We start from the raw sequence: 21656 nt of genomic DNA on the forward strand, positions 1-21656 counted from the left end.
GAGGACAAAGGCTTCTTGGGGTGCAGACCCTCTCATCTTTCTTGCCATGTCCACTGTGGTGTCACACGGTGAACCTTGAAGTTTTCACCCTTGGATGCTATCTGTAGCCTCACAACGCTTTCCTCTGCCCCTCTGTGTGGCCTGGCCCAGTCCTTCCCATCCGGTGTCGGCTAGGCATGTCCCTCCCAAGTGAAGCAGCCCTCCACTTCTGTTCCCTGAACACCTTTGACATGCAGTGGGGAGGACCCACAGAGGCGTGGCTAATGGCTGTGGGAGTCCCCACAGCGGGAGACTGTGGCGGTGGGGGGGCAGGGGTGTTTAAACACCAGATAGGCTGGTTCTGAAGCTCCCTCTGGTGGCAAGGGGAAAGCCAGGCAGGAAGAGAAACCAACAGGAAGAGGAGCCAGCGAGGGGACCCTCTCCACCCCAACATCAAGGGATAAGAGATGTGATTCCAACAGAGGCATAGTAGAAAATAGCTTATGTACTCAGCAAAATCTGTAAAAACAAACAAATAAACAAACAAATCCCCAAACAAAAACAAAACCATTTGATCCCAGCAAAAGCCTCCAGCAGGAGACTGGGGGTGAAGTGGGTTCATAGTACGTGGACAGTCCAGATCTGGGAGGGTCTTTCCTTGGTTGGTTCCCATAGCACCACATGGTCCCGGTCATAACCTCGGCCACCTGAGGGGGTTGAGATTCAGAGATGGTCAGAGAGCGCTGGAGGCAGCACTGTCCTCTGCCCTCCTTGGGTGCCCCCCTGCCACACACAAAGCCTACATTACCCTTTACGTCCAGGATCTGGCCTTCAAACATCTGGCTGCAGATGTGACCCAATTCACTGATGCTCCAAGTTTGGCGTGGTAGGCGGCTCTCAGCCCACAGCACTACTTTGGAGCCTGGGCTAGGCGGTCCAATCACCTGTAGGCTCATGGTGGGGGCCACCTGAGGCCCCAGGAGATCATGAGACTCTGCATTCCTCACAGGCATTTTCCTGTGCACAAGCTAGCCTCCGTACACTGGATTTTGGCTGTTGCTGTTTGTTTTGTCTTTGAGGTAGCGTCTCAGTAGGTAGCCTTGGCTGGCCCAGAGCTTGCTATATAGACAAGGCTGGCCTTGTACTCACAGATATCTGACTGCTTCTGCCTCCCGAGGGCTGGTTTTAAGGGCATGTGCCACCATGCCCAGCTCATACACTGGTTTTGAATGGGGTCCTTACAACTGTGGCCCTAGGTAAGCCTCTTAATCCCTTTTTAGATTTTATTTATTTTATGAGTGTTTTGTCTGCATGTATGTCTGTGAACTATGTATATACTGGGTGCCCACAGAGATCAAAGGAGGGCATCAAACCCCCTGGAGCTGAGTTAGGGAGGGCTGTGAGACATTGTGAGCAACGAGGGCTCTTAACTGCTGTGTCATTTCTCCAGCCCCAAACACTAGGTTTGTTTTTTTTTTTTTTGAAAGTTTAACATGAGAAAAATAAAGGAGCTTGCATTCTCTACTCCTGGGCTCCTTGCATCTTGCATCTAATTGGGCTGGGACTTCCCAAGGTAGGCTGGGAAATCCGAGGCTCAGCAGGACCCGCTCCAGACTCATACCTGGTTCTTCAGCAGTCCATCTTCATAGTACCAGATGCAGCCACCCCCAGCGTGGGGCTCGGCGACCACCACTCGGCCTGCCTTCATGTCCTCCACGTGGTCAGGCACTGCCAAGAATCCCCCGAGTGCCGCATTCCAGAGGCGGAAATAGGCTCGGCGCTGACGAGGGCAAGAAGAGGCTGAGAGTGTTCAGTCACGGATGCCCCACCACCCTCAACTCTGGGCCCTCTAGGGGACCCACATTCCCAAACCCTCCTTGGCTCCAAACTTTCCCCAAGCCAGCTTCAAGGTCACGCTTTTTTTTTTTTTTTTTACACACACCCATACTTACTAAGGGCACACGCATAACACGTGCACAGTTCTGTGACCACAGACACCTACACATGCATCTAGGGACCCTGGCAGATCTACCAGCAGTCCACAAGGGGGCACAGTTTACAGAAGGCACAAACAATTCCACAGGTCCCCGCAGCCGTCACAGTCACACGTCACAATGGACACCCAGACCCTCCCAACCTGTGCTGTGCCAGCTACCTCTGCTTGCTGCCGGTACAGCCGATTACAGGACCACAGATGTACACGTGTGCAGGCGCGCACACAGAGAAAAATGCACGTACACATAACATACATGCTAACGCTAAAGAGAAGCACAGTGACACCAGCCAGCCAGAGATCAGAACTGGCCTTGCCAGCATCAGCAGGGTCTTTGTTAGAGGTGACAGGAGTAGGAATAACAACAGAAGCCCTAGGGGTTGTCTGAGAAGGGCTTCCCGCTGGAGTGCTGCCCAAGGGTTCTGCAGCCATTATCTTTTTAATTACTTATTCTGTTGTTGTTGTTGTTGATGTTCATGGGTGTTTTGCATACCAGAAGAGGCATTAGATCACATCGGACTATAGTTATAGATGGTTGGGAGCCACCATGTGGGTGCTGGGACTTGAACTCGGGACCTCTGACAGAGCAGCCAGTGCCCTTAACCGCTGGGCCATCTCTCCAGCCCTACAGTCATTAGTGATGAAGAGTTCTGCAGACATTATCAATTCTCAACAAACTCAGGACACAAATGCTATCCCCATTTCACAGGTGAGGGAATGATGGGTGAGATGGCTCACACCTTCAATCCCGGCGCTTAGGAGGCAGACGCAGAGGCGGGTAGACCTCTGTGAGTTTGAGGCCAGCCTGATCTACATAGAGTTTTCCAGGCCAGCTAAGACTATTTAGACATAGTGAGTCCTTGCCTTAATATATAGGTGTATGCACACACACACGCAGGGAAACCAGGATCCCTAGAGGGACAGTGCTTGCCCAAAGTTGCAGACAAACTCCTGTCCACTTCCCTGGGCCTTTATTTCCCTACGTGAGGGTTAGAGGTCTTTGCCAGGACGTCTTCCAGCAGTGCTACCATGGGAGTCTGTGAAGAAAGAGACTGCACAGATGCCCTCATGCAGAGATGTACGTGCTCAGAAGGCTCTCAGGCACAGGTGTGAGCAGGCACATGCACACGCAGGCACACGCACACACGCGCACACGCCACAACCAATCTCCTAGAAATGTCTGTGTGCAGAAATGAGGCCAACTTCTAGACAACAGAGGCAGACACGGACCCTCACATGCACGATCCATGCTTCCCGGGGCCAGGTGTGCTCACTAATGGTGAGTGGCCCATGAGATGATTTTCCTTTTGGGGTGAATAAGCTTATTATCCCTTAGGACAAGGGCAAAGCTGTTTTGCCTTCGAGGTGATTTGGAGAACACTACTGAGATGCCAATGCATGAGGAGGGCGAGGTCACACTCGGACAGGCACACCCAGAGGCGCTCGTGCTGACTGCTGCCTACCTGCTTGATGGGATAGAGGGAGCCCACCCTCTGGGTACCGCTGTAGGTCAGCCAGTTGGTGATCTCGCAGCTACCCACCAGCCACTGTCGGCCCCGGAAGTCACTGTGTTCATACACCACCCAGCTGCCCGGCGGGTGCCAGAGACACAGAGAGACACAGACAGACAGACAGACAGACGGACGGACAAGGCACAGGTGTCAGAACAACCTCCGCCTCCTCTTCCGTCACACCAGGGGGAGTGCCCAGAGCAGGAGGGGGAGGCTAGTGGATGGGTTTGGGGTTTTCAGGACTCGGCATCCAACCCAACCCTGGGAGCCCGAGGCCCTCAGCCCCCATTCCTCCTTCCTTTCCAGCCTGGGGTGGGGTCCCCATCCCACCGACCACCCAACCATACTCACACGCCGCCCTTGACGCGCATGGATAACACGTGGTTGTTGAAGCCCTCAGCCTGCAGGCTTCGCACCTCCCCCGTCAGCTCGATCTCCTTCCCCTCGAAGCACTCCAGGCCGAAGAGGGACAGGGAAGGCTCTGAAAAGTGCTGGGGCCGGAGACCGAGGGATGAGGCCATGAAACCCCCAAGCCCAGACTCTGCCCCACAGTCCCAACACCCATACCCGCCCTGCAGGCCTCCTGGCTTCCGGGGGTATTTACTATCAGCCATGTCCCCATATTTTCAGTACCGGCATCTGACAGACTGGCAGCACCTCGAACTCAAACACTCCCTCTTTGACACACTTTCTACACATATTATTTTACCGTATTTTTTTTGAACTGGGATCTCAGTAAATTGTCCAGACCGGTCTGGAACTTGCTATGCAGCTTTCAGAGTCCTGGAAGGTGTGTGCCACTAGGCCGGGCTGTCAGATAGTTGGCACTCCTGAGCACTAATGGCCAGGCTGGAAACCTGGGTCCCTCCACATCATCTCTCGGAGATGGTAACTAAGAAGCATATAGATTAATAACCGCCCTCCTTTATCCGAGGCTCAATGCAGGCCAGATCCTTGGCAACAGCCCTAAGAGGTGGATGCTACCATGGTCTTTGTTCAGCAGAAAGGACACTGAGGCTGAAGATGGTCCCAAGATCTGGGTGCCAGACCCAGGTCTACCTGTGCCCAGAGCCTGTATGTGGTGATACAGGCCACAAGCTATACATCCAGGCTGCCTGGGGGGTGGGGGGCAACTGCTCTGTCTGTTCCCAGCTGTGTGACCCGGAACAAGCCAAGAGTGGCTCTGGGACCCATAGAGCTTTGACAAGGGTCACCCAGCAAGTATCAGCTGTTCTGATTCGCCCAGTCTGTGACTCAGCTGTTCTGGTGACCACCCGGTCACGCTTCCGGTCTCCACAGACACTACCAGCCTCGCAGTACACACGTGGCTCTTCCTGGGGGACAGCCCGTTACCTCTATTCTGGGTCACCGAGGCAGCCTCTCCCTGCCCCACCCCTCTCCTCTCTCCTTCTGCACAGCCAGCTTGCCTGTTGGTCCGGACAGACAGCCCTGTCTGAAGGGGCCATCACCTGGGCGGAGGCTGGCCCTGCCTCTCAGCTACTCTGTCTGTCCAGTCCCGGCGCTACCTCTGGTCTGGGTACACCACTCCCCACTGTCACCTTTAGGTCTTATATCTAACTGATATTTCCTGGTGCCTCCAGGAGCCATTTCGGTGAATGTTCAAAGAACACCTGGTCAGTTGGGCTGCCTTAGCAGCCTCGGAGCAGGCGCATGCTGAGAGCAGCAAGCTGTGGCTTCTCTGGCCCACCAGGTGGGAGATGAGACGGGACCCTCCCTCTACCTCTACGGCTGCTCTTGCTCAGGGACTGAATGGGGAACTCACCAGGGGAACCTTCCGGAGAGAGCCCAGGATGGTGGAGGCCAGGCAGCCCATGGCTGTGAGAGTGGGGAACTCGCCCTCCGACACAATGTGCTGGTCGGCCTCAAAGTTCTTCCCCTCAAACAGGACCCAGCTGGAAAGGAACAAACAGGGAAGGCTGAGACCAGAGCTAGCCTTTCCTGCACCTGCCAGGTACCCTGAGCGTCCACAGTGCGTGCAGACCGGACGGTGGGTGTTCCTCTAATCCAGGAGGGGTCCAGGATGGACAGCTCTGCAGCAGCAGGGTCAGAGGTCAGACTAAAGAAAGGACTTAAAGGGTTCGGGGGGGGGGGAGAAGGAAGAAAGAATAGGGAGCCCAGCACAGTGGCGCACTTCTTTGATCCCAGCACTCAGGGAGACAGAGGCAAGCAGATCTCTGTGAGTTTGAAGCCCTGAAGGGGAGTCTGGCAGCCCCGCAGGATGCTCTGCAGGCAGGCAGACTCCAGGGCTCCATCCCAGGTCGCTGTTCAGACACATGAACTAACTCACGCATGCAGAAGCCTACCCATTCGGCACAGCTCTAGCAAAGCATCCACCAGCAGGGCACTGGCTAACAGTGGGCCTGCTGGCTACTCAGAAGGCTGAGGCAGGAGGATCATATGAGTTCAAGGACAGCCTAGGCTACTTAGTGAGACCCTGCCTCCAAAAGGAACAAGCAAGGGGCAGTGAGATGGCCCAGTGGGTAAAGGCACTCACTGCCACATAGGACACCTGAACTCAATCTCTGGAATGTGGATGTTGGTCTGATGGGTCTTTCTAGGCCTTAAGATCTGGTAAAAGATCTGGTCACACCTATCTTTGTTTTGTAAACTTGCCTGAGATGTATCTGATTGGTTGACTAAACAGTCTATACCTGGGCAGGGTGGAATGGGGTAGGCATGGCTAAGGTTCCGGGGCTTGGAGAGGACAGAGAGAATCGTGGGAGACAGACAGATGGGAAGAGAGGAGGAAGGGGGAAGCCACAATGGGTTAGCCTGGAGAAGGAGCCACGTGGGGCCAGGAGGAAGGACTCCAATAATGGTGTGAAAAGGCCCAGATGAAGAATAAAGGCAAGTATTTATAAGATTATAGATGGGAGACAGGAAGGTTAAAGAGGATGGCAAGGCTACACAGAGAAACCCTGTCTCGAAAAGCCAAAAAAAGAGGGGGAGGGGATGGCATTAGATGGGGGCTGGGGGCTGGATGGAGAAGTAATTCAGACAGCGTAGGTAGGAATGTCTGTCCAGCCCAAGGTAAATAAGGCAATTATAAAATCTAACAGGTGTCTGTGTCTTATTATTGGTGATATCGGGTGAGATAATACGGCTGTGATAATCTTAGGGCTAATAATAAACATTCATACAAAATCCTTATTTTTTTAATTTACTACAACATGGAGGGAAAGGCACAACCTATGTCCTCCACATGTGGTCTTCAGGAGGTTTAGCAGAGGTGGGGAGGTTGGGACCTCAGCATAGGATGAGTGTCCTTTTAAGAACAGGAAGAGGGGGATTGGAGAGATGGCTCAGAGGTTAAGCACACTGTCTGCTCTTCCAGAGGTTATGAGTTCAATTCCCAGCAACCATATGGTGGCTCATAACCATCTAAAATGAAATCTGGTGCCTTCTTCTGGCATGCTTTAAAAAAAAAAAAAATAGGAAGAGGACTTGACAGTGGTGAGCCAGAGGCAGGCTAGAGCCCTGAGTCCAAGCCAGTTCCAGGCTAGCTGAGGCTACACAGAGAAACCCTGTCTCAGAAAAGCCAAATCCAAAAAAATAAAACAAATAAACAAACAATCAAGTGTCTGGCCAGCTTTGGTTTTTGTGTATTCTCCAAATGACACCAGACTGTGAGGCACTGTCCATGTCTTCAGCTTTATCCATTTCATTTAAAAGCTTTCATGGGCTGGAGAAATGGCTCGGTGGTTTAGAGCACTGTCTACTCTTCCAGGGGTCCTGAGTTCAAGTCCTAGCAACCACACAGTAGCTCACAACCATCTATACTGGGATCTGATGCCCTCTACTGGCATTCAGATAGAGAACTCATACATAAAATAAATAAATAAATCTTTGAAAAAGAAAAATAAGTAAAAATTTAAAATTTTGGAAAAAAAAAGCCTTTCACTGTGAAGAGTGGGTTCATCTTCTGATCCTCTGGACCTTGGCCATCAGCCTCAAACCAGCTGGCAACCCCCCTCTCCCAGCCCTTCTTCCTCCCACATTTCTGTGCACACTGAATTGTATCTGTAAAACTGTTCAGGCTACCTGCATAAAGTTATTTATTTGTTTATTTATTTTTGTATTTGTTTTTTAATTTATTTTTGTATTTGTATTTCTGTTACTTGCTTTATTTTTGTATTTGTTTACTTATTTTTGTATTTTGTTTTAGGCACTCACTGTATAGTTCTGGCTGTCCTGGAACTCACTTTGTAGATGAGGCTGGCCTCAAATTCACAGTGACTATGCCTATCCCTAACCACCTCCACCCTGAGAAATGGAACTCAAGGTGTGCGCTTTCATGCCTGTTTATTTCTTTAAAATACTGTAGGAAAAAAAACAAACAAACAAACAGAGAATTAAAACTTGGGTGTGTAGATCACTGGTGGGACACTTTCCTAATATGTGTGAGGCCCTAGGATCAATCCTTATCTTTAAAAACAAAACAAAACAAAATAACATAAGGTGTTCCTAAAAATCAAAATACATTAATTTAACTATAACCAGGTTTGTGACATAATCACAGACAAAAGTGATTATTTCAGGGGCCAGAGAGATGGCTCAGAGGTTTAAAGCACTCCTGGCTCTTGCAGAGGACCTAGGTTTGGTAGCCAGCACCCACACGGGGCTCACAACTGCCTGTAACTCCAGCGCCGAGGCATCTGACGCCCTCTTCTGGTCTCCTCAGACACTGCATGCACGTGGTACACATACATTTTCACGCAGGCAGGCAAAACATTCAAACACATAAGATAAAAGCGAATACATCTTTTTGAAAGAGATAATTTTAGATTTCTTTCAGTTTTTCTTTGTCCCATGCATTCCAGGCTGGCTCCAACCTCAGCACACAGGCAAGGATGATCCTGATCTCTTGTTTCCACTCCCCAAGTGCTGGGATTAGAAGAGTTGCCATGCTGGGTTTTGTCTGCTCAGTTTTGCTTTTTTTGTGATGAGGTCTCAGAGCTCAGGCTGGCTTCACATCATGCATGACCCTGCTGCCTCGGCCTCTCAGAAGGATGCCCCACCATATCGGCTTCATATTTATTTAAAAGGTGTTTTTTTTTTTCTATTATGAACTATGTAGATTTAAGAGAATGTCCTGTGAACAAAAAGGACCAGAAGGAACTCCCACAGCTCTCAGGGCCCCCCACTCTAGGGAGCGACATGAGCATCATAATTTCGAAACACTTCCCATGCAGATTATGGGATAATTACCATATGCCATAAAGGGAACTGAGGTTCCTTAGGAAATTGCTGATTCTAGATTTGGGCAAGAAATGTACACAGTCTTTTCAGGGTGGGGGCATCATGCTGTGCCCATGAAAAAAAGAATGCTCCCCAGTCTATTGGGGCCACGTCAAAAGGACGGAGAGGCTGTGTGAAGGTGCTCCCCTGTGTGGAGGGGAACAATCTGAGCATGCCCGGGAGCACTGACCACATATATTGAGGCATCTCAGACACACAGAAGTCTCGGTTGTCATCCTGGTCTCCACAGTGAGGCCCTGTCTCAGAGACACTTAATTAAATAACCTTGCCGGGCATGGTAACACACCCAGGAGGCAAAGACTGGTAGATCTCTGAGTTTGAGGTCAGCCTGGTCTACACAGGGAGATGCTATCTCAATATCTTTGCTTTACAGGTGCCGGCTCAGCAGTTAAAAGTGCTTACTGCCCTTACAGAGGGCCCAGGTTCAGGCAGCTCACCTGTAATTCCCATTCCAGGGCCTCTGATGCCCTCTCATCTCCACAGGCAAACACACAGTGCATGGAGACTCATATAAATAAATAATTTTTTTAATTAAAAAAGAAGAAATAAGGCTGGGCATGGTGGTGCACACCTTTAATCCCAGCACTTGAGAGGCAGAGGCAGGTGGATCTCTGAGTTTGAGGCCAGCCTGGTCCACAGAGTGAGTTTGAGGACAGTCAGGGCTACACAGAGAAACCCTGTCTCAAAACAAACAAAGAAGGGAATAAACTTGGTAATACCCTTTGGTATAAAGAATGACAAGAGTCATGGGCCTCACAGCTATGCGCTAGTTAGTTTACGTCGCCATTATACAGACATATGGACAAACCAGACAGCCTCGTCAGGTCCCTCAATTCAGCTACCAGTTATGGCAGACAAGAGAGAGAGAGGAAAAAGGCACCAGAAAGCAATCGGGTAAGCATGGAAAGACAGAATATGGGGACATACAGGTGAAAGCATCAGGATCCTCCAAGGGAATATTCGGTTGAAAACAAGAAAGTGAAGAGGACTGTGGGACAGAACGGAGATCGAGTCAAACAGATACAGTTCGTGACCACAACTGGGTCCTGGGAGCAGCAACTGAGTTCACAGGACATGGACAGGGTGTGTGTATGGAGCTATGAGACCTGTGCCTATGTGTGTGTGTGGGAGGGGGAGGGTCCTTTCTATGGCTTCCCCCACCCTATGCTGGGGGTGGAAAGCAAGGCTCCTTGCAACACAGCCACATGTGCTAAGGAAAGCTCTTTCTTTCTAAAGTTTCCTTGAATTATTTATGCATTTATTATTTTTATTATTTTATGAATATTTAATATTAATTTTTATTATTTTGGTTTGTTTTTTTTTTCAAAACGGGATTTCTTTCTGTGTAGCCGTGGCTGTGTAGGACAGAATCATTCTATAGATAGACCAGGCTGGCTTCAAACTCACAGAGATCGGCCGGCCTCTGCCTCCCAGGCGCTGGGATTAAAGGTGTGTGCCACCATAGCCTGGCTGCTTTTAGATTTAAAACAAACAAAACAACTCATTTTATGTGCTTGAGTGTCTAGCCTGCATGTATGTAGAGCCACTGTGGTGGTCTGCGTGAAAATGGGCCCCACAGACTCTGAGGGAGAAGCTGGAACTCCAGTCACACATGGTTGTGAGCTGCCTGACAAGAGTACTGGGGGTCAAAGTAGGGACCTCTGGAAGAGCAGCCAGTGCTCTTAACCACTGAGCCATCTCTGCAGCCCTGAAGGTTTGAAGTTTTGGAAGGAGGTCAGATTTTTTAAAAGACTCTCTCTCTGGGCGTGTGTGTATGTGAGTGTGTGTATCTGTGTGTGTATGTATGTGTGTGTGAGCGTGCATGCAAGTGTGTCAGTGTGTGTATGTGTCTCTGTGCTAGTGTATGTGTGTGTGTGTGTGTGTGTGTGTGTGTGTGCGTGTGTGCATGCGTATGCCACCGTGCTCAGGTGAAGGTGGGAGGGCTGTCAGAATTGTCAGAATCTGATTCCTTCCATTGTGAGATCGCTTTTCCCCACTGAGCTATCTCACCAGCCTCAGATTTCCTTAAAGTACAGTTACAGCTGGAACAAGATTTTTTTTGTTGTTGAAGACAGGGTCTCATGCAGCCCAGACTGGCCTTAAACCCCCTGTGTAACTGAGCTAAGGTTGGCTTTAAATAGATTTTCTGCCTCCCTCCCAAATGCTGAGATTGTGGGCTTGTGCCTTTCTCTTGGTGTTCTTTACACTGTCTTATCTAATTTATATTTCCCGTTGAAATGTTATTCTATGACTCAGGATGAACAGTTAATCTTAAGGAAGGAAGTCGTCCGAGAGGTGTGTCCCCTCGCCTCCACCCCGCGCCTCTCCCAGCGCTCTGTGCTCCACCGCCTCCGCTTGCTCACCTGCCACCGTAGACCCGGCACGACTGGGGATGGAAGGAAGCTGGCAGAGAGGCCTGGTCATCCTCAAAGGAAATGTGGTCGCCCAGGAAGTTGGGGCCTGAGAAAAGCTGAATCTGGAGAGGTGAAGAGGTGGGAGCGAAAAGTGAGGAGCCGGGCAGGGGGGAGGGCCGTGGAAAGCGTTTGGCCACCAGATCCCCGTGCAGCCGCCTCCTTACCTTCGAGACAAAGTGAAGGTCGCTCTCCCCGACCTGGAGGGAGAGATCAGCGCCGTGACTGAAGGAGGAAGGCCACGGGGCTCCACAACCTCGGCGGCCATCCCGCGGTCCAGCAGCCACAAGCCCCGCCCCCTCTAGATGCCCCGCCCCAAAGACCTCAGGCCCTGCTCGGCACGCTCACTCCGCGTGGCTTGGCATTCCCTCCCGCCGCCTCGGCCTCGCCCAGCAGGTTATATCACACCGGCCGAAGAGACACCCCCCTCCCCAATTCACCCACCCTCCTCCGCGCCCGTCCCGGCCAGCCTTACCGAGCAGCCCGGGCTTGCCATGTGGCCTCGCCCACCGGCCTGGCCCCGCCTCCGAGGCCCCGCCCCTGGCTCAGGTACGCACCTGCACGACGGGCTGAAGCGAGCCGAGGGAGCAGCTGCCGGAGCCCCAGTCGTCGCAGTTGCGGTACACGCCCTTCTCCAGGACGTACTGTTCGCCGGAGAAGCCCACCCGTTCGTAGGCCACCCACCTGCGGGGAGGGCGCGGCACGGTCGGCGTGGGCGGGGCCGGGTGCCCTGGGCCCGCCCCCCGCCCTCTGCCCGCGCCGGGGATTACTTACACGCCGCTGAGCACGTGGATGGCTTGCGTGCTGGGTCCGTGCTGCGCCAGCTCCACGTCGGGCAGCGCGGAGCTCACCTCCACGCTGTGCCCCTGGAAGTCCATGTCCTCGAACAGCACCACGGCCGGGTCTCCGAAGTCCTGCCCCCCCACCCCGCCCGAGACAGTCAGGTTTCTCCCGTCCACCGAGGCAAACCGAGGCAAACCCGCGGGAGGGTCCAGGCCTCAGAGGGGAAGCCGCCCACCCCGGGGATTAGGTGTGAGGAGTATTCTGGGAAAGAGCCGCGGAAGGAAGAGAGACCAGCTCTCGGGGCACCCTGCCAGGGAGAACAGGGGTGCAAATTCTTCCCTCAGATTGTGCTGGGGAGGTTGGGGTGTGGCCAGGCGGGGCCTGCTTGCCCTTCCTCACCGTCCGGATGACCCGCAGGGAGGTCAGCAGCTCGTCGTAGCCTCCCCAGTGTGTCCAGTCGGCGTACTCGCCTTCTTCCAGCAGGTACTGGTGGCCCCGGAAGCCCTCCTTCTCGTAGCCTACCCAGCTAGGGGAAAGACAGGCCAAGACATCATGAATGAGATGCTCCACTCTATACCGGACAGCCTAAACCACTCTCCGCCTTCCAAGGGAAACCGCCTTCAGGGACCGGGCAGATAGAAGAAATCTCTTAAGTCCTCACCAGCCCCCAAGAATTCGCAGGGACCCCACGGAGGTCAGCCGGGGACTCCTGCTGTCCTCTGGCTGCTGAAGGCTGTAGATGTCTTCACTGACTTCCCAGCTCTGCCCCTGAAAGCCCGGCGCCTCATAAACCACGGCCTGGAAGAAAGGGGTGCCAGGTCGACAGTGTCATCCGGACCCAGACTCGAGTCTGGCTTTCTAGAAATGGCTCCACTCAATGCCAGCCCGGAATGCCCCCCACCCCTGCCCTTTGAGCTCTGCTGCCTGTCAGCTCTGACCTCTGGCCCGATTCACACACCAAAGCCAGTGCCTAGGGAGCCATCAGGCCTGCCCTCCTTAAACCCAGCCTCTGCCCCTCAGGGCCCTTAGCTTCTATCCCGGCTACAGTGCCTACCCCTCAGACACCCCAAATACCCCTGATCCCAAACCTGTCCCCTTACCTTGGGCTCCCCTGGCTTCTCCACGCTTGGGCAGCCCTGCAAAGGAGGCGTGGCTTAGATGCTAACCCAGGGGTGGCTAAACAAGCAAGGCTGGACATCTAGATTTGCTGGATGCTCCCTAAAAGTCGCAGGCCCATGGCCCTATCCAGACCCCCATCCCACACCTCAGGCAGAGCTTCCTTCTCTTCTAGTCCAGTTCCCAACAGGAGCTCTGGGGCAATGAGCCTCCTATCCCCTGCCCACAGATGCCGGCCCACCCAACGTGTGACTAGGGACAGACTGGCCTGTCTCTGTCCTCCCTCTCCCCCAGCCGCCTGCTCCTTACCAATCTCATGGGCTTAAGTGAACCCACACTGGGGCCTGAGGTACCCCAGGCCTCCAAGGTAGGGTAGTCTCCAGGCTCTAGGATGTAGGGCGTGTCTTCAAAGAATGGTTTGGGGTACAGCAGCCACCTGGAGGGGGATGGGGTGGAACAGAGAAGCCACTGAACCGCTTGGGACCTAGACTTGGAATGGCAGGGCAGTGTAGGGGTGAGGAAGGGCTTGGGGGGGCTTTCACAAGAAGGCATCCCAGTCCTCCCTTTCCATTCTCGAACAGCCTGTCTGTCTGTCCTTGGTGTCCCTCTCTGGGGCTGGACCTCCCCAGTCGCACACAGCGGTAGTTCTTTCTTACATGCCTGTGCTCACTGGCCCCACAGAGAAGCCAGGCTACAGGCAGGTCCATGCTCTCCCTTCCTCGCGCTCCTGTTTCCCGCTCACCGGACTGGCCAGGCTGGATTTGTCTTCTGATTCTAACAACTCGACCCAGGACCTCATGCCTGCTGACTATGTACACTCTACTGGTGAGTAACCCTGTCCCCAGACCCAGCCTTTGTTTTTGTTTTTGTTCTTTTGTTCTTTTGAGACACGGTCCAAATCCTGGTGAAATCCTGGCAGCCCTCCCACAGCCACCTCCCAAATAGTGGGATTACAACCTGTCACCAGGCTGGACCAAAACTTTTGGAGAATGTAGCTCTTTGTTTTGCTGTGAGACAGGGTTTCTCTGTGTAGCCCTGGCTGTCCTGGAACTCTCTCTGTAGACCAGGCTGGCCTCGAACTCACAGAGATCCGCCTGCCTCTTCCTCCCAAGTGCTGGGATTAAAGGTGTGTGCCGCCGAGCCCAGCCCTCAGACTAGTTTTGAGTGAGGGAACTGTGTCTTGTCTGTTTGTTCTGTGCCCCCAGCGTGTGGCACAGTGTCAGGGATCCCAGGATAGCCAGACTCACAGTCCTGCAGTGACAGTGGCAGATGCCACCTGTAGGGGTCTCTCCAGACCTTGGGCGTCTTTCAAGTCTCCGGTTAGCGTCACTGGCTTACCCTGGAGGCCCTCCTCAGAGAACAGGCTGATCTTAGGGGTGCAGTAGTCCTGCAAAAGGAGAAGGGGAACATTCAGGTGAAAACTGCAGACTTCCCTGCCTGGCCAGCCCAGCAGGGCTGCTGGGAAAACCCCACTATTTGTCTCCTCAGAAGCCAGAGGCCTGTTCTCTACAAGGCCAGTCAGCCTGACCCCAGGCCAAAGTCCTCACTGGTGCCTGCTGGACTTCTGGAACTCTGAGACCAAAGTTCCCAGCCTGCAGAGTGTCCAGGCCTTCCCTGTACCCCCGTGGCCGACTTCCCAGCTGCTGGGGTGGGGGTCAAGATGGATAGCCACTTCCTGATTCTGTCTTGATGGACAGTTCCAACCTCTGTCCAGACTGGCATTTTGTTGCTGTTTGGTGTGAGCGCCCTGTTCAGAATCCACACCCTTGCACCTGCTAGGCAGGCTCTTTTATCACACTCCATGCTTCAGGGTAGCTTTTTTTTTTTTCTTTTTTTTTTTTTAAGGCAAGGTTTCTTGTAGTCTGGGCTAGCCTTGAACTCACAGTGTAGCCAAAGCTGGCCTTAAACTTCTTTATCTTTAAGTTAAACTTGTTTGTTTCGGGGGAGAAGAGAGCACAAGCCTACCACAGCGTGTGTGTGGAGGTCAGGGGACAACTTACAGGAACAAGGTTCTCTCCTTTCACCGGGTATCAAACTCAGGCTGTCAGGCCTGCTGACAAGACACTGAGTCATCTCTTGAGCCCCGACCTTCAACTTCTTATTTCCCTGCCTCCACCTCCTGAATGCTGGGGTTACAGGCTTGTGGCTCTGTGCCTGCTTTCATGTGGTTCTGGGGAATCCAAATCAGGACCCATGCTTAGCAAGCCCTCGAACAACAACTGAGCTACATTCCCAGGCCCATAAACCAGCCTTGCCTTGGCTGGTGCCTGTGTCTCGGTTTTCTTTACATTCTGGACCTCTCGCTAGGACCATTTTCATCCACTCACTCATTCATCAGACGGTAAATCGTCTGCACTGTGCTAACGCCATAGTCTACCTCATCCCATTTGGTCCCCCTGAGGATGGTTTCCATCCATAAACAGACAGGAAGGTCAAGCTCAGCCAAGTTCAGCAAACTGCCCAAGCTCGCACAGCTTATAAACAAGGCAGCCGAGAACAGAGAAGGGTAGTTTTCCTTTAGTGTTGCAATGCAGCACATCCCACGTGCCCGGCACACAGCAGGTGCCAACTCGGTGCTGAACAAATCAAGTGATCTCAGTCCTGTGGAACCCCAGAGCTCCTGTTTTTCTCCTGTGCCTCATGCCCTCCTACACAGGGATGAATCTACGGAGCGTCTCATCATGGATTGTCCACCAAACGTGTGTGTACCCCTTTCTCCTAACTCCTCCATCATCCTTACCAGAGAGAGAGCAACGGCTCTGAGGCCACATGCTCACCTCACTGGAGACACAGCTAGCTGGGTGCCGTGGCGCATGCCTGGAATCGCAGCACTTGGGAGGTGAAGGTAGGAGGAACCGGATGCCAAGACCAGCCTTGGTGACATGGTGAGTCTGAGGCTAGCCTAGGCTGACATCAGGCCTTATCTCAAAAAAATAAAATAAACAAAAAGTCCCCAGGCATGGTGGCTCACACCTGTAGGCCTGTAAGCAGAGCTTTTGCGGGAGGCTGCGGCAGGAGGTTTGATGTAAGGTCATGGCCAGCCTAGGCTGCATAGTAAGTTCTAGCTAAGTCTGAGCTCAGGGTGAGATTCTGTCTCAAACAGAACAAAACAAAAACCTTCCAAAAACAAACAAACAAACAAAAAACCCTCCAAGAGTCTGATGGGACTTGTTTCTAGCATTGTTCTGCGTCTCTCTAGCGGTCGATATCATTTTGTCAATTTCAGTATCAGCAGTTTGTGGAGCTGTGCTACGAAAGCAATGCTGTTCTTTTCGCTTTACAAACACAATGTTGGTTTTCAGATCATAGACCCATCTCTCAAAAATCACAAGTGTGGTGGCACACATCTGTCTTCCCAGCACTAGGGCGGTTGAGGCAAGAGGCTTACAATTTTTTGTTGTTGTTGCTGTGATTTTTGTTTTTGGAGGCAGAGTTTCTCTGTGTAGCCCTGGCTGTCCTGGACTCGAATTGTAGACCAGGCTGGCCTCAGACTCACAGGGATCCACCTGCCTCTGCCTTCCCAACTGCTGGGATTACATGCGCGCCCAGGTTAGGGTTGTGACTTTTTACCTAAGACCTGGTCTCAAACACACTTGAGCCGTCTCTAGGCTGGAAACCTCACTCCTTTCAGTCTCATCATTGTTTTTCTTCCTGGAAGCCAGCAGAGACCTGTAAGTTCCCAGTCTGCTCTGTTGCTCTCTGGGCCCTCAGAGTCTAGCTGATTCCCTCTTGGAAGGAAGCCCCTTGCCCAGTTGCCTGGCACAGATCCTGGCACATAGTGGGGCTGGCGTGACAGCACAGCATGTGAAGATGCCAAGCCTGACGATCTGAGTTCAATGGCCGGTACCCACATGGAGGAAGGAGGGAACTGACCTCCGTAAGATTTCCTCTGATCTCTGTATTCACTGATGCTGAGGCGTGTGGGTGCACGCGTGCACACTCACACACACACACACAAATAAATGTAATAAAACTTTTAATTAAAAACATGAGAGAGGGAAGTGGCTGTGAACAAGTCAACGAATACACTCCATGGAACCTTTGCCCAGAGTGGTTCGCCCATTGCCGCTGCTCTGACCCAATTCTAATCTAGCATACACTTCCCCAGCCTGCTCACCTGGGGGCTCCCGCTTACCCATCAGCCTGCACGCCCCAACTGTCCTTTTCTCTCTCGGCGCCTCCAAGGCCAGGTACTTAGAGGTCCCCTATACTGACCCCTTCCGACCTCTGCTCCATCACCCCCAGAGAGGGTGCCGCTCTAGGCCCTGACCACTCACCCGCACAGCCCTCCTCAGGGAGCCGATGCCTTGGGAACTCCATGAGGATGCCAGGGCCCTGAGTTCCACATCCCCTTCAGGCAGCGACAGCTTCTGGCCCCGGAACTCTGGCTGTTCATACAGTATCCAGCTGTGGACCCAGAGACCCCGGGGTCACAGGGCAGGAGGTTGCGCCTGCAGTCTCACCGCCTTCCTCGCCCCAGGTTCGTAGCCAGGGTCCTCCTCCCTGGGCACACCCCACTTACCAGCCTCGCACAACCCTTATGGAGGCCACAGGGGCCCAGCCTGAAGCATCTGCCGTGTCTCCCCAGACCTCCCTGCCTCTGCCCTGGCAGCCAGGCTCCGAGAAGAGGATCACCTGAGGAAGCACAGCAGGTGTCCTCAGGCTCGGTCCTCCAGCCCTGTCCCCACGCACCGGCCCCCTGCCAGCCTCCATTTGTGCCCACGCTCCTACCTTCCCAGGCCTGGTATTCGGCTTGCCCTGGGTCTTGCCTTGTGCTGGGCTCTGGGACAGAGAGGGCGTTAGAAACCTTACGCAGTCCCCCCTTTTCCCATACCCCCTCTACTGGCCTCCACCCAGAGGATACAGCAGAGATGACCACCACTGCTTCTGGAGCCCAGGGCTTCTCCACCTTGTTCCGGGAGCTGGGAGGATTTTCTTCCCCATCTCCCAGGCTGTGAGAACCAGCAAGCCTCTTGGAATCCAGACACCCCCAACTATGCTATCACGGACACTGAGGCCCCAAATGATGGGCACTGTAGAGTTCAGCCAGGTTTGCTCAGGCCCCAGCCTCCCACCTCCTGGGACCCGGCCACCCAACAGGACTCTCTTCAACCACTCAAGGGGGTGCCGGGCATCTCCCCTCCCCCCACAAGGCCACACTCACCCACCCTTCCGGGGGCTGGATTCGCGCTGTCTTCTCTGGTGGTGGCCTTCCGCTGCAGAGCAGGGGCAACTGTCCCGGCACCTTCCTGACCCCTGGTACTCCATGAGCTGGCAGAGCAGAGAGTTTTGTGCCTAGTGGTTCCAGGGCAGGGGCGTCCTTGTTGGCTGGTACCATATTGCCAAAGAGAAGGCTGCCTTCCAGGCGGGAGGTAGGCCGGCTGCTGAGCTGAGGTTCGGGGCCTTGCCCTGCTACGTGCTTCTTCATCATCTCCATGGGCGAGCAGGACACCTTAGCGGGCTTGGGTGGCTGGGAGTCTGGGGAGGGGCCGGGCCCTGCTTTCTCTTGCCTGCGCTGCAGCTTCTCGTCATCACTCAGGTAGGGGTTCTCGGGCTCTTCCTCCTCCTCTTCCAGTGCAGGTTCCTCCCGGGGACTGGGTCCGGGCATGCACGGCCCCAGCTGATCCTCCTCAATGGCGGGCAGGGTGGCGTACATGGCCAGGTAGGACGAGCGGGGAGCTCGGGGCAGTCGGTGAGTTCGGAGGATCTCGGGGGGCTCCATGCTCCGCAGAGTATCCAGGAAGATCTCCAGGTCAGCGCTCAAGGCCGCTTCGTCCTCCTCCCTAGATGGCTCTGAGGACGCCTTCCCCTCAGTGGAGCCTGGGCTGGGCTGCGGCTCCATGCTGGCCCCTGCTCCCATTGGCTTTGGGGCAGGAGAGCCTTCTAGACCGAGGGACACCTTGACCTCTGTGGAGGATGGGTTAAGGGGCACGGCAGGGCTCTGGAAACTGTCCTTTGGAGGTGATGAGATAGGGTTCCCTGGAGAATCCCGGAGACCAGCATCCTGTCTGGGGGCCAGGGGAGCAGGGGCAGTGGGGCCTTCAGCATTCTCTTTGCAAGGAAGGGAATGGGAAGGGCTATTTTGGGGATCCGGGCCAGCCTCCTTGATGGAAGGACCTCCTTCTGTGTCCTGGACAACCTTAGTTGGCCCGGAGGATGGGGCAGTGCAAGCACCAACGACCTGCACAGCCTCTTTTGGGGTACCAGAGTGGGCAGCAACCCTGGGGCCCGGAAATACTTCTTTCTGAGTAGGAGCAGAAACGGGTACGTTTTCAGACTCCGGAACAGACTTAGTCTGTGGTGGAGCAGGACGAGAAAGGTCTTGTGGGCTAGGGACAGCTTTCCTCAGAAAGGATGGGCTGGGAGGAGTTTCCGGCATCATAACCTCACCCTTCGACATGGGCAGGACAGGGGCCATAGGGAGGCCTGCAAACTTTTCTTTCACAGGGGGCAGGACATGAGGCACGGACTGGGCTTGGAGGTGTGCGGGTGCCACAGGCCGCTCTGGAGGATGGGCCAGGGAGGAGGCACAGGTCTGGGGCTTCGGAGGAGAGGGTGCTGGCGCTTGGCTCTGAGAAGTCTGGTTGGGAGGCAGGACAGGACTAGAGGCCCCCTGCAGCCTTGACTCCCCAGTTCTGGCACCCGAGACTCCGCCTTGGTCTCGGGCTGGGTGGGCTACAGGGACATGCAGGCTTTGAGTAGGGGGCTCAGCCACAGAGATGCCTCCCGGGGCCAGGGTCCGGCTGCTGTCCTTGAGCTCGGCTGTGCCGGACTCAAGCTGCTGTCCCAGGGTTGATCCCCCTGTGCCACCCAGGGCTGAGCCCCTGGACGTCAGCACTGTGAGCCTTGGGATTCGGCTGGCTGGAGGGCTGCTGCGCTCAGCGGGCACGAGGTTGCTCAGGAGTTCCAGGGCCTGGCTACGGCTGGGTGAGCCCTCAGCTCTGGGGCTCACCACCACTGCCCGGACAGTCCGGGTCACATTGCGGCCCCTTGGCAGGGCGTCGCCTGCCATCGATGACCCCACACTCACAGAGCTGCTCACTCGGCGGTCCACGTGCCCGCCCATCACGGTCGTGGTGGTGGTGGTCCTCACTGTGCGTGTCACTCGCCATTCATCACGGTTCCTGGAACCCCCGCTGGTGACACCCACACTGGGATGGGGACTCGGCTCTCGTGGCCCAGGCAAGGGCACCAGTAACTCGGCCCTAGCCATGGGTCCCATGGCCGGTGGTTCCATTCTAGGAGCCTGGGGGCCCCCGTCACCCCAGTCCACAGCCTCCTGAAGCCTCACCATAGGCCTTTTCTCTTTGGGGGGTGGGATATATTTCTTGGAAAAGATGGGCTCGTGGCTCTGAAAGTTCGTGGACCCAGGCTCCTCCCCAGGACCCTGGCCGTTGACAGTCTCTTCTTCCTTCTTAACAAAGCCATTGACTTCTCGCAGGAAGCTGTGCTCAAACACTTCTTCCTGCGGGGCTTCCATCCGGGCACCTGACACCAGGGACACTTTGTGAAAACGGTGTCTGGTCTCTTCCTGGGCAGGAGGCCGTTGGCGCCATGTCAGCGTGGCACTTACCACTCGGGCCTCAGCTTGGGCGGAGGTCCCAGCTGTCTCTTCCATGTTGTGCCCCGGGAAGACCTGAGGTGTCCTTGTCACTGGCTCCCTGCAGATGATAAAAAAAAGGGAGAAGGATGAACACCAGGGAGTAGAAGGAGGGGGTCTCAAAAGCACAAAGTGACTACCAGGCTCTACTAGGACCAGACTAAGTAGCCTCAGGCTACTAGGACCAGACTGAGTAGCCTCAGGCAAGTCCTGTGACCTTAATTCCTCATCTGTGAATGGGTGTGGGACTCTGTGCTAAAACTGCAGTCATCAGAGCCTCTTACCTGCTCATCTCACACCTTCCAAGTGATGTCAGATCCCCAAAAGATGAAGCAGAGGCCTGAGCCCAGGAGGAGAGAGGGGAGAGGGTGATACCTTTGCCCACTGGCTTATGGAGGAAGGCTGGGTCTCCACCCAGGGAGCCACAGGCTAAGGAACAGGAAACAGGGCCCTTGTCAAACTTTGTTCTGTCTCTGTTCCTTCAAGGTGTCTTTTTTTTTTTTCCTTCCTTCCTTTCTTTCTTCCCTTTGTTTGTTTTGTTTTGCTTTTCGAGACAGGGTTTCTCTGTATAGTCCTGGCTGTCCTGGAACTCATTCTGTAGACCAGGCTGGCCTTGAACTTAGAGATCTGCCTCCCTAGTGCTGGGATTAAAGGTGAGCGCCATCACTTCCCATCTCCTTCAAAATGTCTTTTTTGTTTTTGTTTTGTTGTTGTTTCGAGACAGGGTTTCTCTGTGTAGCTCTGGCTGTCCTGGAACTCACCCTGTAGACCAGATTGGCCTGGAACTCTCAGAGAGCCACCTGCCTCTGCCTCTCAAGGTTTCTTAAAAGAGAAGCTGAGGGGAAATGTTTGGCTTCGATCGGTGTGGGGTCTCCTACAGCTATCGACCACTGGCTGGGTGACCTTGGGCAGGTCACTCCGTCCACTGCAGACGTGGAGGACTGAGTTCACACTCCACGGGGCTGGTCAGGACCCAGCAGAAG

General features: G+C 54.1%; 1 protein-coding gene across 3 annotated transcripts in view; it reads right to left on the minus strand.

Moving 5' to 3' along the window:
- Positions 1-466: 466 nt before the first annotated feature.
- Crybg2 (crystallin beta-gamma domain containing 2) overlaps positions 467-21656 on the minus strand; it is a 31533-nt gene continuing 10343 nt past the window's right edge. Inside the window, exons 1-20 of one of the 3 annotated variants that reach the window (XM_060379349.1) lie at positions 20647-20738; positions 18238-20561; positions 17805-17855; positions 17596-17708; positions 17351-17480; positions 14321-14460; positions 13383-13509; positions 13058-13093; positions 12619-12755; positions 12357-12483; positions 11949-12088; positions 11732-11858; positions 11342-11374; positions 11127-11239; positions 5267-5396; positions 3835-3974; positions 3436-3559; positions 1601-1759; positions 788-947; positions 467-686 (exon numbers count right to left, since the gene is read on the minus strand). In XM_060379349.1, coding sequence (XP_060235332.1) covers positions 598-686; positions 788-947; positions 1601-1759; positions 3436-3559; positions 3835-3974; positions 5267-5396; positions 11127-11239; positions 11342-11374; positions 11732-11858; positions 11949-12088; positions 12357-12483; positions 12619-12755; positions 13058-13093; positions 13383-13509; positions 14321-14460; positions 17351-17480; positions 17596-17708; positions 17805-17855; positions 18238-20553 — 4392 coding nt within the window. In that variant the 5' untranslated portion in view covers positions 20554-20561; positions 20647-20738 and the 3' untranslated portion in view covers positions 467-597. Of the gene's footprint in view, positions 687-787; positions 948-1600; positions 1760-3435; positions 3560-3834; positions 3975-5266; positions 5397-11126; positions 11240-11341; positions 11375-11731; positions 11859-11948; positions 12089-12356; positions 12484-12618; positions 12756-13057; positions 13094-13382; positions 13510-14320; positions 14461-17350; positions 17481-17595; positions 17709-17804; positions 17856-18237; positions 20739-21656 lie in introns of those variants that run through there. The other 2 variants (XM_060379347.1, XM_060379348.1) reach the window with 2 other exon arrangements.

The sequence above is a fragment of the Meriones unguiculatus genome, chromosome 3 (genome assembly GCF_030254825.1).
Source record: "Meriones unguiculatus strain TT.TT164.6M chromosome 3, Bangor_MerUng_6.1, whole genome shotgun sequence".
In the NCBI taxonomy this organism is placed as follows: domain Eukaryota; kingdom Metazoa; phylum Chordata; class Mammalia; order Rodentia; family Muridae; genus Meriones; species Meriones unguiculatus.